The sequence below is a fragment of the Odontesthes bonariensis genome, chromosome 7 (genome assembly GCF_027942865.1).
Source record: "Odontesthes bonariensis isolate fOdoBon6 chromosome 7, fOdoBon6.hap1, whole genome shotgun sequence".
Lineage (NCBI taxonomy): Eukaryota > Metazoa > Chordata > Actinopteri > Atheriniformes > Atherinopsidae > Odontesthes > Odontesthes bonariensis.
Window position 1 is genome coordinate 17,724,574 of NC_134512.1, and position 16,592 is coordinate 17,741,165.

The 16,592-nt window shown below is 41.6% G+C and overlaps 1 protein-coding gene and 1 long non-coding RNA gene across 4 annotated transcripts; one reads left to right on the top strand and one right to left on the bottom strand.

The window, feature by feature from the left end:
• Nucleotides 1-4,376: 4,376 nt before the first annotated feature.
• Nucleotides 4,377-14,294, bottom strand: nr2f2 (nuclear receptor subfamily 2, group F, member 2). Of its 3 annotated transcripts, none has more exons than XM_075469814.1 (3): nucleotides 13,917-14,294; nucleotides 9,084-9,611; nucleotides 4,377-7,079 (listed from the first exon to the last, which is right to left on the bottom strand). In XM_075469814.1, exons 1-3 carry the CDS (start codon nucleotides 13,954-13,956, stop codon nucleotides 6,805-6,807), a joined length of 843 nt encoding a protein of 280 aa, XP_075325929.1. In that variant the 5' UTR covers nucleotides 13,957-14,294; the 3' UTR covers nucleotides 4,377-6,804. The 3 variants fall into 3 exon arrangements, with proteins under 3 accessions (XP_075325929.1, XP_075325927.1, XP_075325928.1); XM_075469812.1 differs by lacking the exon at nucleotides 13,917-14,294 and adding an exon at nucleotides 10,597-11,846 and having other exon boundaries at nucleotides 9,084-9,629; XM_075469813.1 differs by lacking the exon at nucleotides 13,917-14,294 and adding an exon at nucleotides 10,597-11,845.
• LOC142383945 (uncharacterized) lies at nucleotides 13,000-16,134 on the top strand. Its single transcript, XR_012770010.1, has 2 exons — nucleotides 13,000-13,091; nucleotides 13,508-16,134. It is a non-coding gene; the product is annotated as an uncharacterized LOC142383945 (long non-coding RNA).
• The last annotated feature ends 458 nt before the right edge of the window (nucleotides 16,135-16,592 follow it).

A 16,592-nucleotide genomic window follows, 5' to 3' on the forward strand; every position in this document is an offset into this window, starting at 1 on the left:
TTGATTAAACAGCCCTTATTTGAACAAATCATGTGGCGTTTAATGTGCGAGCGAGCTAATGTCCACTGTCCTCCTACACCATTCTAACAGGGGGAAGTTTCATCCTCATCATCACGTCTCTTCAATTGGAGACACATGCAGTGCACATATGCAACATGTGCATGTGTTAATGGAAATAATGTTTTAAGTCAACAAACAAGCATAATTGGCATTGTTGAGTCAGTCAATAACACACGCACCCAAACACGCAAGCACGTGATCTCGAAGTTATCATGTGCGTAAAAACGGAGTTTGGACCACATTCAGGCTCCTGCCCCATACTACTTGAGGGTAACGAGCCTGTAACATTAATACTGCGACCCCTGGAATACTGACAACCAGTGTGGTGTTCCTAATGGGGATCTTAATAAAGTATCTATGTACCCCAAGTAGCAGATCGATACAAGATGTAGGCCTATATGGATCAATACTTATGAAGTAGTCCTGATGAAGTAATGCGTCAGGGTTTTTGGAGGATGAGGGGGCCTGTCTAATATCCAACAGTGTTTGCGGTCTCTTCAACTCATCCCTCTGGCTCACCGCTCGTCTGGATCTTCCCCTCTGTGTGTGATCATGTATATTAAGACAAATCACATCCCATGCTTTAGAAAAAGGTGCCGTTTATCTACTGGACGTGGAGCAAAATAGGGATTTGATTCGCACCTTCTGGTCCGCTACTCCATGAAAGTTTAGCCCCACTTTCGGCTAGAAACACAGGTTTAATGTACTGTATTGTAATTTCCACTCAGGAGCCAAATAGCTTACGATTTGATTTATCTGGCGTGCAAATATTTAAACTATCGCAGGATATGTGCTGTTGGCACGGAGCTGCGCTATGAGCGCGTTTGGGTTAAAAGAAAACAAACAGTCTTCCGAAAATTCACATATTCACATCCCTGGTCTCCATCAGCTGCATTTGTCTCTACCTTCCCCGTTCAAGTCGCCACAAAGCGCTGCGCCCCTTTCAAAGTCTGGCAGTGTTTTTTTTTCATTCCATTTCTTCTTCTTTTTTTTTCTTTTTTATTCTAAATGAACTTTATCATGTTGGTGTCGACGGGCCCCTCTGCCTGAGCTTTCTTTTTGAATCGCTGATGAAAACTTCATAAAAGGAGGCGTTTTGAAGAAACCTCGTCCGAGAAAAAGGATGAAACGATCACCATGTTTCCACGTGAAATCTGTGTGCTGCAGACAAGTCTGTACACACTACACGAACTCGAGAGAGCGAAAGCAGGAACCATAAAAATCTTTAAAACAACAAACAGAGCCCCAGCCTAAACTCATTAAATATCAGTGGACAAAAAATGCGCTGATGTTGTCAGCAACATGATAATGTTGGTTTTTTTTTGGACAACGTTATAAATTACAGCCTAAAGTCACGTTTAATGTGCAACAATGGGGGGTCCAAGGCTATCCCATGATGTTATTTTATTTTTATACAAACCTCCCAAATAGATTACTTGAGTTTTCCTAAATCCCTTCTCATTCTGATGATGTGAATCTGGACTTCCCTGTAGGCACAGGAGCCCAGTGTGGCCGCAGTATACTACCTCCTCCATTCACACAGACAGACGCAGTGGGATACAGAGGAGATGACATGTGCTTAAAACACACATTACTTGTAAAGTTACAGCCTAATAGCAGTCGGCAGCTGCTGTCTTGGACGTGCGAGGAGGCGCCTGCGCGAGCAGCGGCTGGTCGCCTTTTCCATTTGTGTTAAAAGTGAGCCGAGGTCCTCGAGGTCTTGGGAAAGCTACAGTTCCACGGACAGCGGGTAGATGGCACAATTTTCTTACATTTATGAGCAGAATAGAGTCAAGGCTTGTGAACTAAGTAGAGGTGAAAGTCTGTTTATTTCAATGGCGGGAGATAAAGTGGGGAAAAGATCAGAAATAAAAGGAAACGAAGGACATTAAAACAAGAAACAACACATAGTGGCAATCGATTGAGGGTTTACCACCACTTTACAGCCGTTTTGCTGTATAGTATCACCACTACTGTCGTGATTACAAGCCTACTGCTTCCACCACCATTAATAGTAGTAGCCTATTTACCAACACGTTGAGCCTCTATAAAAATTTAAAAAGGATTTGTCTCACCTTGCTAAGCGGCTGACTTATAGGATTCGTTGTAAATGAGCTGTGATGCCTCTATTTGCACAGTATATGCAATAAAGCGCAGGCTATACGGGATCATTTATCATAGTGATAGTACCAAGGTGCAAATAATGTGCCGATTTGACGCTTAACCGCGAGCGCTTGCGTGTGCCAGCGCGTGTGAAAGAGATAGAGCAAGAGGAAGGCTGCAAACCCTGTCCTTACTGCATTAAACAAATATCTCCAATAAGATCCTGTGAGCCCACAGAAGCTCTCAGGTTCGGTGTGAAAACCCAAGCAAAAACGTCAGCTATCATCTCTGAGTCTGCAGCCTCGGCCCCGCAGCATCCTCCGCAGCCTGCAGCTTTTTATTTGCTCTCTTTAGGTTACCACCTCGTGTGTCAGAAGTTTTCACGTCACAGAGACGTAAATAAAAGTGACGTCGCAGCGAGTTACACCTCGTTAGTTTTTTTGTGCAATGCTAATAAATGAACAGAAATACAAATTATGGACTCCGGTGTACAAATCAGAGGCTGTCAACCGAAATCAGTCCGGTCTGTGTCGAGATCCGAGCCACTGGGAGCCACTCTCAGGCTTTACTTGTGATTCATGGGTGAATGCAACCTTCTTTGGGGGCAGCTGATAATTTGAAGCAAATGTTTGGGTTTCGTTTCCCTCACTCCTTTTGTGTGATTTAAAAAAAAAAAAAAGAAAAAACTTGGTCCAATTAACCGCTGATCGTGCGTGTATATGTGGTGTCCACCTTCAGTTATCAACATGGGCTCTGCTTGGCCTCTATGTGGGATATACCTCTGGGGCAGTTTGGCCGGACTGGCAGGGAAAACACCACTGTATGGATAAATAGTGCTTTCAGCAAGGCGCCCGTGATAAAAGACCGACAGCATCGCATCATAATCATCATTTTCATCATCATCAACGGCAACAAAACCGCACACACACACACACACACACACACACACACACACACACACACACACACACACATACACAGACAGACAGACAGACAGACAGAGACACACTCTCTCACACACACACACACCACCAGCAGCAGCAGAAGAGGCAGTGATAAAAGTTGGCTTCCAAAACATTCCTGATTAAACCTCTGATTCTATGCATGCAGAACTCTTAACTTAGCCAACATTAGTAATAATAATTACCGATAGGCCAAAGGGTTATAACATCACTATAACACGCGTATTGATGGCTGGCACTGGACACCATCGCACCCATTTCCTGGGATTCACACACACACACACACACACACACACACACACATATGTATATATATATATATATATATATATACATATATATGTGTGTGTGTGTGTGTGTGTGTGTGTGTGTGTGTGTGTGTGTGTGTGTGTGTGTATAGGTATAAGGTAGAAGTAAGGAGATGCTTTTTACGGTGTCGCTTTCAGACAGCTCCAGTTGAAGCTGATTTGTAAATGAAACCGGGACCATAACAAGGCAAACAACAAGTCCTGATATCAACAGTGAGCAATCGGAAATGATTTTAAATACTTTTCGCTTTCGCTGCTGCTTCTCTTACTTTGATGCTGGTATTTATGATGTTTACTGTATACTTGAGTCCATTAATATTTATGCGAGCTTGGAGAGGAGAAACTGTATTCCGCAAATAACGCGGTGGGGAAGCTGAGTTGGGTATTTCCTGCATTTTAGTCTCTATACGAGGGAGGGAGAGGGAGGGGTTGGTGGTGATAAGGTGGGGTGGGGGGTCCACTGCTATGAAATGTTATTGTCTGTTGAGGCACTGCGCCTCATTACAACTCGTCTCCTATTTCTGAAGTTTAACAGCAAGAAAACTCGAGTCCCTCATTTGCCAAACAGAATTAAAGATCTCGCTTTTCATGCGAAGACATCGTCACCTTGAAGCAAAACGTGAAGGCGTTTGAACGGCCTGTTGCCTGATTGATTAATTATTTTGTAATTCATTAATCACTTTCACAGGGCAAAAGGGCAACATCCTGCTACAGCAAATTGACTCCAGTGTCCCCCACTCTTGAACCGACCACACACACATACACAAACACACACACACACACACACACACACGCACACACACACACACACACACACACACACACACACACACACACATAAAACGACACACATAGAAGCGCACGCGCACAAGGACAACTTCACGCGTCCGCTTGAGTCAACCCAACCCCCCCACCCCCTCCCAAAAAAACATGAAAAACTGGGTTCAAATTCATAAATTATAATTTAATACCAAGAACAAATTTACAGCAGAATGCTTGTTTACAATAAGCTAACACAAACAAACAAGAATTGTGTTCAACTATAAACTTTCACACACACTCACATATATCACTTGCAATTAATAATAATAATAATAATAATCATAAAAAAAGTATCTATACGTTATCAATACCCTGCAGTCATATATTTTTATATATTTATATAAAAACGTGGGTCAGTTTAAACTGTTCATAATTACAATCATGTATCATTCTCTGGTCCATATGTGGCCACGAACAGCCAAAGATCAGTGTTCAATCAGTGATCCCTTTTAATTCAACCACAACATGGTGTTTTGTGTGTGTGTTGAAGAAAAGCCTCAAAACAAGGACAAAAATGCTAGCTTCCAAATACGCACGCACACACACCCACACAAACGTTCTCGCACGCACACGCGCACCACGGCACCTGTCAAAGACCAAAAAAGGAGCAATAACACTAAAGTTAAAATATCAGCTCCTTTTTTTTTTCTTTTCTTCCAAAAAAACCCAAACAAAACAAAAACCTGCTCACCCTGTTTAAGTCTGTAGCCTAATAATGAACGTCGTTTTCTTTTCTTTTTTCTTTTCTGTTTCTTTTTAAATACAAGGGCTAGTGTGTACTGAATGCACAGATTATATCTATACAGTCAAAAATAAACGAGAGAAAGAGAGAGAAAACATTTACATTTATATATCAAAGGTAAAATAGGTTAGCGACCTGTGGCCATGCATTCACAGTCTAAATATACATGAAAAAGAAAACATTTTGTAGTAATATGTATGTACATTAAAAACATAACTTTCAGTGCTACTAGCTAAGTCTGCCACTCAATTTTGAAGACGTTGTATTACCGAGAAAAAAAAAGAAAAAAAAGAAAACGGCAACCACAGATTTTTTTTCTTAATCACATATACTTTGTATCAAGGAAAAACTCGTTGAAATGAACTGACCTATATTTACAAGAATACTGCCTCTAATCAGCGTTTTTCAAGTGAAATACACGACTGGAGTCTAATTGTGTTCTCCCAAAATGTTGCAGGCCTACTTTAACAACGTTTTGATGAGAAATCACATCATGCTTGTCAGGCACTTAATGCTTGAAGTGAATAAAGGGTGACATTTCAGGGACGCTTTAATAATACTGCTATCAAACACTACTCTGGCTTGGACTTCAGAACTTTAATGACCCCTTAACCTTTCCAACTTTTTTTTTTTGAGAAAAAAAAAGAACAAGTCGGTTATGCATCCCAGTGCAGTTTAATGCGCATGTAACGCATTTTAGAGCAACCTGTCTCGAATGCAACCCCCCCCCCCCCTTTTTTTTTGTTTTGTTTTATCTCAACAGCAGTCCTCAACTACTTGTAGAATTATCTTTTTAGTTGTAACCAATCGCAAAACTGATGGCAGATATTCATATGTGGATGGCATGGGTGAGAGATTTCTGCCAAAGAATTTAAAAAAAACCATCACCTCTGCGAGCGTCCACATAATTCATTTCAAATTTAAGAAAGGTTGTGTAGTTTCAGTCCAAAGAAATGATAGCAGACCCTGTAACTTTGTAATAGTTGAGAGCAAAATATGTTTCAGCTGGGTCATTAAGTTGAGCATGAACTCCAAAGAAAAACACCTCCCTTTTTTCCCAGATGGTATTGGTCATCCTAATAATATAAGTGCGCTTGCAGCATTAAGCCTAGATCATAAGCCTATTCTCCTATTGCTGTGGTTTTAATTCTTTTTAGAACTTTTTTTTTCTTTACATTATTTCCGCATTTCAAAATAAATCATTGTCTTAGAAAATAACACCACCTGTACTACAGAAATCACATAGGCCGGTTTGTAACCAGAAAGGAGGAACAAAGAAAGTACAAAACACAGCTATACATGGACACAGGACAAGTCATTTGAGAAAAGAAAATTCACGTTTTTGAAGTTTCCCTTTCTCCAGTTTTTTTTTTCTTTTTTACCCAAATTTTCCATTTTAAATGCACTTAATACTTAAAATGTCCTTATAAGGATCAACAAACCCTCCTCTCTCCTTTTTTCCCCCTCTTTTTCTTCTTTAATTAAAAAAAATGGATCGAAGCAGGTTGTTCTGCATGGACACAGGGAGCTTGTATCTGCCATTTTGAAAGTTCAGTGGATGTCTCAATTTTTCTTTATCTCTTTTTTTTATTTCGGTGTGGGGGAGAGGAGGGAGGGAGGGGGGGGGGCGAGGGGGGATTCACAGTCATTTACGTCAATGTCTTTCTTCATGAAAGCCAGCCCCGTGTAACAGCCGGTTATTTTTTTTTTGTATTTTTTTTTAATTCCTTCCACAAAAGCAGCTATAATCATTGTAGTCCCCCCCCCCCCAAGCCCCACCTTTTGTTAGTTCGTCTCCTTCTTGGTTTTACTGAATTGACATGTAAGGCCAGTTAAAACTGCTCCCCGAAAGCAACATATCCCTGATGAGAGTTTCAATTGGGGTTTTACCTACCAATCGGACGAAAAATAATTGTTCTATGACCGAGGAAGAGACTGTGCGGAGGGAAGGCAAGCGGAGTAACAACTTCCCAAACCGTGTTGGCTGGTTGGGGTACTGGCTCCGGACATATTCCTCCAGGGCGCACTGGGACTTCTCTTGCAAACTTTCCACATGGGCCACATCTGAGAGGCCACAAGCATCTGAGAGGAGGGGGAAAGCAAATAAACATTAATAAAGTGCTTCTCTCACTAGGAGCTTTTTCCCACTGTGGTGATACTGCAACGAAAATTGATAGCCTGTTTCTTAAAAAAACAATTATTTTTAGACAATTAATCATGTCACCACATGTAAGAGTAGTTTACTCATCTCAAGGCATTTTTTTTAAATGTGTAATGATATTTCAATAATAATGTGTAATCATCACGATGAGTTTGTGCTTGGTGAAAATTTCTTAATTCACCAAAATTGAGAAATTAATAAATATTAATTGAAAAACATGGTTCAACATTATCATGGTAACTGATTTTCATTCAACTATTGTAGATTCTAAAAACAAAAACATGTTATTAAAAGTAATCTGACACCAAACTTGTGATCATGAAGCGACAGATCAAAAGGCTTTGCCACAGCACTGCCTCCACTCTGGGCTCCTTGTTTCATTGCTGTTATAAGTCGGTTATTTCTCTCACTGGAGCCACAGAGAACTAAATAATTAAGCATATTCATAGCTGAGGACTGTGTTTCAGATGGGTCTGTCTTTCTCAGTCGGAGGCTGAGCGAGGAGGACAGGAGGGGGCGGGAGAGAGAGGGGAAGACAGGGAGACCTACTGACCTTTAGTGAGCTGAGATTTAGCAAAGGAAAAAGGGGCCCAAAGCGTTCGGAGTAGCGGTCATGCTATACCATCTGAGAGGCAGAATCACCATATATGCTGTTGCATGTGGGCGGCAGCTGATAATGTGCCAAAAACGCTTGTACTCGCACTGGTTAAGTTTGTGAAGTTTACGCATGACAACAACCAAAGCAGCAAAGTAGCAAAGGCGTGTCATTCAAACTATAACACGCAGCTCATGTTCAAGCCTTCGGGACTCAGGTATGGAAGAGACAAATTAAGCCTTCGTGGCCCCATAAAAGCTTTATAATAAAATTCAATGACCTGAAATGGGATTTTTTTTTTTTGAAAGGGCTAACAAGCCACCAGCAGGACAATAGTAGGCTGCCATAGAACTACATGAGAAGCAGAGGCTGGTGGCTTACAGGTATAATTTCAAAGACATGCATTTGTTCGTTGCTGAAGCATTGTAAATATCTTTCGCACTTTATAGATTTTTAGCCTTATTTTCCTTAATTTTGTTACTAATGTAACAAAACAGCTGGCAAGTTTAGGTCGTGACCCGATCCTGGGGCACGTCCAGAGGCGCCTGGAGTCCAACAAGGCGCAGAGCATATTTCTGCAAATAAAAATGAAAGCCGCCCCTCCTGTCACTGCTCAATATCACACAATACTGCGAGACACTGGCATATTTGCAATTACAGAGTGTGCATGGGTGCTGCATGCTTTTTGTCTCACATGTCTGTCCATATAAATGACAAGAGAGCGTTGAAACCTGCGCTTTGCTTTTACCGTGTGCAAATGGGACATTAAGCTTGTCTTTCTTTTGCTGCACCCCTCCCCCTCGGAGTCTGACATCATTTATATCTGTCATTTCCTACAAACAAGACGTGGGGTCTACACCCAATGATAAATGGATGAAAAAAGAAAAACGGTAAAACTGTAAAAATCATATGGAGGTCATTTGATATTCCATAATATCTGGATTTTATGATGCTTGAGGTAATTATTGTAGCGTTATCAGTTTTATTTAACTTATTTTCTAATGCATCACTCAGACTATCTGTTTTGTTGTCAGTTTAATTAAAAAGAACCCTGCGTGGTCATGCCATAATTTTCACTGTATCCTTGTGTGAGGCTCTGATAAATAACTTGATTAATCAAGTGGATTTATATTTTAGAAACCCTAGGGCCTATTCAAAAGCCATTGAGCATGAAAGCAGTTAACGTTTAAGTAGAATGTTTATCTAATACAAGCAACAGCCTCAAGCCAGTGCAGATATATTTAGGTCAGCGTTGAGTGGGCCGATGTCAGTGTGCAGGTTAGTGACATTCACACACTTTGAACTTGAGTGTGACAATCTATTGTCTTACCTGTGGTGAAGAGCACAATTGCCTTTAAGCAGCTATATTCAGCAGAGTCAACGTGCAAAGCTTTGAGCTTCTCCACTTGTTCTTGGAAGATCCTAATGTGGTCCATAAAGGCCACCACTCTGTCCGCAGACATGGGGGAGGCGTGAAGGCCAGCCGCCGCCAGGAGAGGAGCCACATGCAGGGGCATGGAGCACTGCGCAGCGTTGAGCACAAATAACTCACTCCACGTCAACCTCAGCAGAGCCACCTGGTCTGTGATCTGAAGATCTGGAAAGAAGGGAATATTCCTGGCCCACTCCACGGCACTGAAGAGCATCCTGGCTGCTAGTTCACAAATGTTCTCGATACCCATGATGTTGTTGGGCTGCATGCACTGACTGCCATACCGGGACGTCGGGTAGGGCTCCGCTCTCAACAGAAGAGAGATATATCCGGATAAGTAGGAATGGCAGTGGAGTGGGTCTCCATTTGTCAAGGCGAACTGACCATGGTGTGGCTGTGTGGGTGGCACCCGTCCTCTTTGCACGGCTGCAGTAAAAAGAGAAACTACAGATATTGAAGCCTGAATTCTACAAATCACCAAACAGTCACTCTGAAAATGGAGGCTGCTGTTAATTATAACACATTTTAGAGACATGATAAAACTCAACGCCGACTATAAAGAAGATTAAAAACTCAGAATGCCTACAATTTCAGATAAACACACACGTTACTGCATACTATTTTTTTTTTTTTATAGACACACCACCTTAATGATAATATTGGGGCTGTAGTGTGACAAAATATGTAGTGAAACAAAAGAGATGTACTTTATTTTTTTTTAAAACACACACACACATTTAACCCAAGTCTTGCACATGTCTAGCTTTAAAATGCTGTTATTCAGTAACAGCAACATGAGCTGGCTGTGAAGGAACACAAAGAGGGCAAGAGAGACCTTGCATGTTTAACCCTTAACCTACTTAGCTATTCATCTCGTTTTACCATACATGCAGGCCAGTTTTAGACAGCAAAAATTAAAATTAGCTGTCGGGTTTTAACAGTTTTGAGATGCACAATGCAAGCAAATGCCCAGCTTCGGACACAGCGAACAAGATTAGCGGCATAGATGTAGCCCGAGCACGCTATCTCTTAATTCGACACTCGCCATAACAGCGCAGAAGGCTGTATTGTATCGGCTATTCAATACAAATGTATCTCTGCGCCCGTATCTTCATCTAAATATGAATTCAATAGCTCCAATCTGGCCAGAGCTCTGGTCTTATTTACGGAAATTCGGAGCTATATTGCGCTGGTGCTGGAGACAGTAATGTAAGGCTAAAAGGGAGACCCGGCCAGCCACGTCTCGACCACAACAGAGAGCGGCTCCATTGCGTGCTCCTGCCGCACACCCATGAAGGGAACAGTCGGGGGAAAGAACAGACTATGGGGGCGACATAACAGCCAAAGGTTTCATGGAAGCTTTCAAACTCACACACACATACACGGATAAGAAAACAAAAAATCCCAATACCTTCCCGTCTCATGCCGACTTTAAGGCATTTTTTGAGGCGGCAGTACTGGCACTGATTGCGGTGGTGCTGGTCGATTGGACAATTCCTGTTGGCACGGCATGTGTAAGTGAGGTTCCGTCGTACGCTCCGTTTAAAGAAGCTTTTGCACCCCTCGCAGGTAAACTGGCCATAGTGTTTGCCACTAGATTTGTCCCCACAGACCACACATTCAATGTGCTGTGGCTGTTTCTCTGACTGCGTCGTCTGGTTCGTCGGCGTGGACTGCGTGTTGTTCGGGGGTCCTTGGACCGGAGTCTGAGGGGTCGGAGGGGCGACCTGAGAGGCTGTCAGATTCAACTGGCCCGGTTGAGGGGTGGGAAGAGATAGTCCTCCTTGGGTTTGCGAGGAAAGGGTGCCTTGGGTGTCAGCCACATCGTCCTGGGAGCCTCTCCACACTACCATTGCCATATCTATCAGTCAACGTAAAGAAACTTTTTGTCTGCCGTTTTGCTGTCGCGGTGGATAATGTCTCAAGGAAACGCGGCAAACTGTGACTAACAGTCGGGCATACAAAATGTCAAATCTAGCCTACGTTGAATCCACTCTGAATCTCCCGAAAACTGTCGATTTATTGCTGTTGGAGTCGTTGTGAGGCACGTTTTCAAAACTGATGCGATGGCGAGCTGAGTCGCTGCCTTGCGCTTAAAGGCCAAGTCCAGGGGCGCTTACAGTCAGCCATCCAGTACACCCATCAATGGGAAAGGTAGGTTAAATATTAAGAAAAAAAAAACAGCCGAGGTAGCATGGACTGTTCAGTGAATGATGGAGCAGGCTGGTAAGACCGCTCCCGCAGCAGCATAAAACAACTGGTGAGCACACTGTAGCAGCTACTATCAAGTTCCAGCGCAAGTCTTGGAGAAAATCACCAACTGGGTTGAAGAAAAAAAAAAAGAAAAAAATGCGTCTTCTTCCTTTTCTCCTTGTGAGGTAGCGCCAGCAAGCGCGCAGCTGAAGCCAATGTTTTGAGAGCTTGGAAATATTAAGACAACTCTCCTCCAAAAAAGCGAAAGCACTGAAACAAAAAAACAAAGATCAAAATCTGCAAACCTCCTCCGTGCACTGAAAAATAATAGGAAAAGGAGTGGAGAATCAAAGTGATCAAATATGTTAAAAAGGCGGAGGTTAGGAAGTGATTTGCGATTGGTAGGAGCCGGGCTGGCAGAATGCTTTCTCTCTGATCAGCTCACTGAGCTCTCTATATAGTGAACTTTGACACGACTGCTGCAACTTAGCACACGTTACCATGGAGATCGGCTGCCATATAAGGAAGGAGAGTGTGTTTGACTGGTCAGAGCTCAGGGACCTCCCCCTGAACCCCATTGGCTAGTCGGCACTTGTGCTACTTGGTACCTTGCCAGAGCCAGCATGGAGGTCGAGAGGGCCGCTTGGTCCTAAAAAGAGACGTGTTTCCCCCCCCGAAAGAGGAATCATTTCTAGTCACTCAAATTGCCCAGACTATAAAATGCACTCAGATGCTGCCCGACAGAGCTTTAGCTATTACAAGAAGAAAAATTATTCCCCTCATATCTCGTTACAGTATATCCGGTAGCAATATAACGGGCTGAAATATCCAAGGATGTCCCCGAGACACAGTTGCTTCTTCTGGGCATGAACTGTATTCATTACAGTGTTGATCAAGTATGAGGATATGAAAACCGACATATTCTAAACAAATGCAAGCACACATAAGGGAAATAGAGCTCTCAGTCTGCATGAGACTCTCATCCTGATATAGAATAATTCTACGTGAAATATCATGGCTCACTCTGAATAGGATCGCACACCAGGTGAATAAAACTATTCTGATATGTCGTCTGTTTTGACGTTTTTTTCCTCCAAATCATTATCATTTGTATATCACTTATTGAAGATCAAACATTTGCCCACTTTTACGACTACAGGTGCTTCCGATCACGCCGGTATAGCCATTCATCACATTCCGTATGTCCCATAAAAATGATATGATAGCGCACTGGAATCATCCATGCACCCGCCTCTACACCCCACTGGCTACAAAATCCCCCAAATCTACTGGGTCAGAAAGGGCAAATCTTGTTCTCAAAAGTCAGAGCTTTGTCTGTGGTGAAAACCATGAAACCGCCATAGCTTTAAATAGAGAATACATTTGAAATATGTCACTTGAGGTCAAAGGCCATAGCCTTCACATTAAGGCGAAGATGAAAGGGAGACCACTTCCTGAAGAACAACACACACACAAGCCGTTTGCGGTAATGTTGATATTTTACAATCCGTCACATGCTGCCCAGAAATAAATGTCTGGATACAGTTCGTGATGATGAGAAACAAAGTGAAGGACGCCGCGCACAAAACAGAGTGTTTAATCGCTGCTCAGAGTTGGTGTCTGCATGGATAGTGCAAGTTTCAGCCTTTTGAAAGCGGAATAAAACTATTTCACTTTCTCCATAGCCGGAGGCTGTCAATAGTTGAACTGCAGGTAAAACTTCAGAGTAACAGAGATGAACTTGCAGCCAGGTCAGTGTTTTAGCCCACAGAGAGAGCAGCAGCAGCAGCAGCAGCAGCAGCAGCATTGTCTCAGGGTGTAATACAGTATATGGGTGCCCCCTAGCGTATGAATGATTCGCTTCAAATAAGATTCAATTTAGGGGATCCGACACGGAAACAGCTTCAGTCTCGTCTCTCGCATCGGCCAAACTAACGAGCACCATTTTAAACTGATGATTGTTTGTTTAAAATCTATTTTACATGACTTGGACAGCTAAGCTTTGAGAGTTACCAACGTTGGATTTACTTTTTCTCACTTCAGGCAGTCCTAGCGGTGGTATTTAGACCAATTACGCTGAAGCAAAATGTATTTTGTCTGCATTACTGTTTTGTCGGTCTCATTTACAGATCCCGCGAACGTGGAAAGTCTGTAAATAAATATCACTCCGAAAAGCATCGACTCACCAAGACAGTTTTGCCACGAATGGTGAGTATTTTCATTCCTTATCACGATCAATTCGCCGAATATCAGCGATTGATTCATCGGCTAGAAATTAAATATTTTTCTCCATATGAGGACAACATATCCGTTTTTAATAAATTACATGTTTGGCTAAAAACACACCTTTAAATATGTGCATACCGTATTCTACGATGCGAAGCGAATGCGTCTGACTTATTCATTCATTTTCGCTCATTACCCAACTGTTCATTTCTAGGTGCTCAAAACAAGCCTAATTAGTCTGCAAATACAATTCATAAAGTTATTTAATTGTCATAGTGAGGCAGGAGGCTGTGTTCTTGGTGACAAACCTACCAAATGCATACGTCGCTGATTCGTCCGTAGCGGGATGCATCTTCTCTCTTATTCAGAATATATTTTAGTCTTCTCTTTTTCGACAGAGTGCTCAGACTGAAGCGGGCAAAGCTTCTTCTCCAACAGACGAGAGCAAACACAAAAAGAAGAAAAAAAACCCCCAAAGAGCACGATGTTTATTGGAAAATGTCTGATGATCATGCAAAAACTTTTGGAGAGCCAAAACAAACAATCTGATTCACGTCATGTGTTGTTGAGCGAGAAATTGCAAATATAAGTAGACGTGTCGTCCGAGCAGAGTGTCATTTGACTGCCTCTAGAAATGACAGGGAGCCTGTAAGCTTTACAGCAAGCCGATATCCCGTGCGCCTTTTCTCTCCTACAGTAATGTGGCCAAAGCGCGCTTGTTCGCCGCTGCTTTGTGTGGGCTATTGAGGAGAGAGGGAGGGAGGAAGGGGGGGAGGTAGGGGTGCACCCAGAACAGACACCTGTCTTTAAGCGTGGCGAGAAAGCAACGTTAGATTCTGCATGTTGGAAATTTATACGGATATTGGAAGCTGGAAAATGACCTGGGCTGCAATTGCAAAAAAAGAAAAAAAAAAAAAAAAAAAAAAAAAAATGGTTTGAATGTAAATCGTAAACAATTTCTTCTAAATAGGAACTATTTGGCAGGCTATGCAGAAGCCAATAACAATAATAATAATGGTAATAGTAATTATGATAATAACAAGAACAATGATGACAATTTGATTGGTTATTAATGAATTATTTTGTCGGTTAAAAAAAAAAAAAAAAAAAAACTTATCCTTTTGCATCGTCACATTATGCACTTTGTAAAAGGGTACAATTAATCTCACGTAAATCTATACTGAATTGACATTTGCGCACTTTTTTCACGTAAACGTTTCCACACCAACGCAACTGATTTACAATACTACGCCCCCTCCCCCCATCCCTCTTTACTGTAGTTTGTTACTATATTATGTTACTATTATAGATATATCCTGAGCTATATCCCCAAGCTTTGGAAGTTCCATGCGTGTGTTGTGAACTGGTTTGCTCCCAGCAGCGGGTAAAAGCAGTATAATGCTCAGCCTGCTTGCACGCACACAACAATAGCGCTACCCAACGGGATCAGTATCGATTAGGAGGAGACAGAGGATGTCGCCTGCACTAAATATTTACTGATCGCACACAAATAGCTGGGTCTTTAACGATTTCTCATGCTCCGTCTGGGAGAAAGGACTAAATCACTTTATTATTGTTGGTATAACAAAGCACACACTCTGGGAGACAGGAGTGTAGATGTGTTGATTGGGATGATTGCAGTTAAATTAATCGATAGTGAGGCAGATAATAGTGGATTCGCGGGCATGCAAAGAAAAATATTTCACCCGTGTATCAGGGTTAAACTACAGTATGCTCCCATTAGTAACTTCCCAGTGGAAAGTCCATAGATCATAGGATAAAACTACAAGACTGGATTTTATTTGGAAATGTAATTAGCATGTGTTTAAAAACGCTCTGAGATGGACGGTGTTGGGAAGTAAATGAAAAAAGGATTTCCCTGCCGACGGCCAAAGATCCCACTCACATTTGTGTTGAATAGTCAAAACTGGAAAAAGTTGACTTTAATCTTATCTCTGCCTTCGCCGAGTCCTTCATGCAGATAGGGGGATGCTGACCTGGAGGTCTCCAAGTTCCCGGCCTGATTAACCCTTCCAGACCCGCGCAGGTGCAAAGGTTAACCAGGCAACTTCAAGAGTCTGATTGAATTAGATGACTGTGGAATCAGGACAGAAAATAAATTGTTCTACTTCAAAACACTTTGAAGAGAAACCATGGTCACTTTTAACAAGTGACACGATTTAAATTAACATAGATATGAAAAGTAGATCAATTAATTCCAAATAACACGGGAGGCAATTTTCATGTTAATAGGCAACAGGTGTAAAGGTGTAGCATCTTCTCATTGTCGGGCTTCAAAAGCCCTGTTTACATACACAAATGGTTTCTTTCTTCTAGATTCAGATCCCTTGATTGATAGCTGTGCCTAATATGTCGTGGCATTTCTATCTCTAGCATTGCATATTATCAATCAGTGCCGTTTAACTCCAAAGGTTTTATCGTTTGTTTCCTCATAGCAGTGCTTCACTGCGACATTGCCAGTATGCAAACATTGAAAAAAAAAAAGAAAAAAAAAAAAAGAAAGAATAAATCAGACCAAATAGTCCAGTGCCCGCTTGTACATTTTGGTTGCTTGCGTATTTGGTGACAAAACATAAAGTTTGAAGAGAAAAGAAAAAAAGGAGAAAAAACAAATATTTCAATCTACAAACATTTCAACAAAAAAAATGAAAGATGTAATCAATGCGCATGCAGATAATGATTTTCATCTAGTTTTTAGACTGTAGTTTTTCTTTTTTCTGACCTTCTTTGTTAATGCTTGATCTAATGCATGACTTTGACTAGGCTTTTTATTACAAAATGATTACCTGTCCTACACACACATGTAGCCTATATATATATATATATATATATGCATTACTATCATGTTCCTAATTCTAAAATATCCCGTAATATCATGTATTTCCAAAACAAATGAAATAATTTCATTATCTTTATCAATACACTTTTAAGATAAGTGTTTGTGAACAGTTTGTTGGTATGCAAATG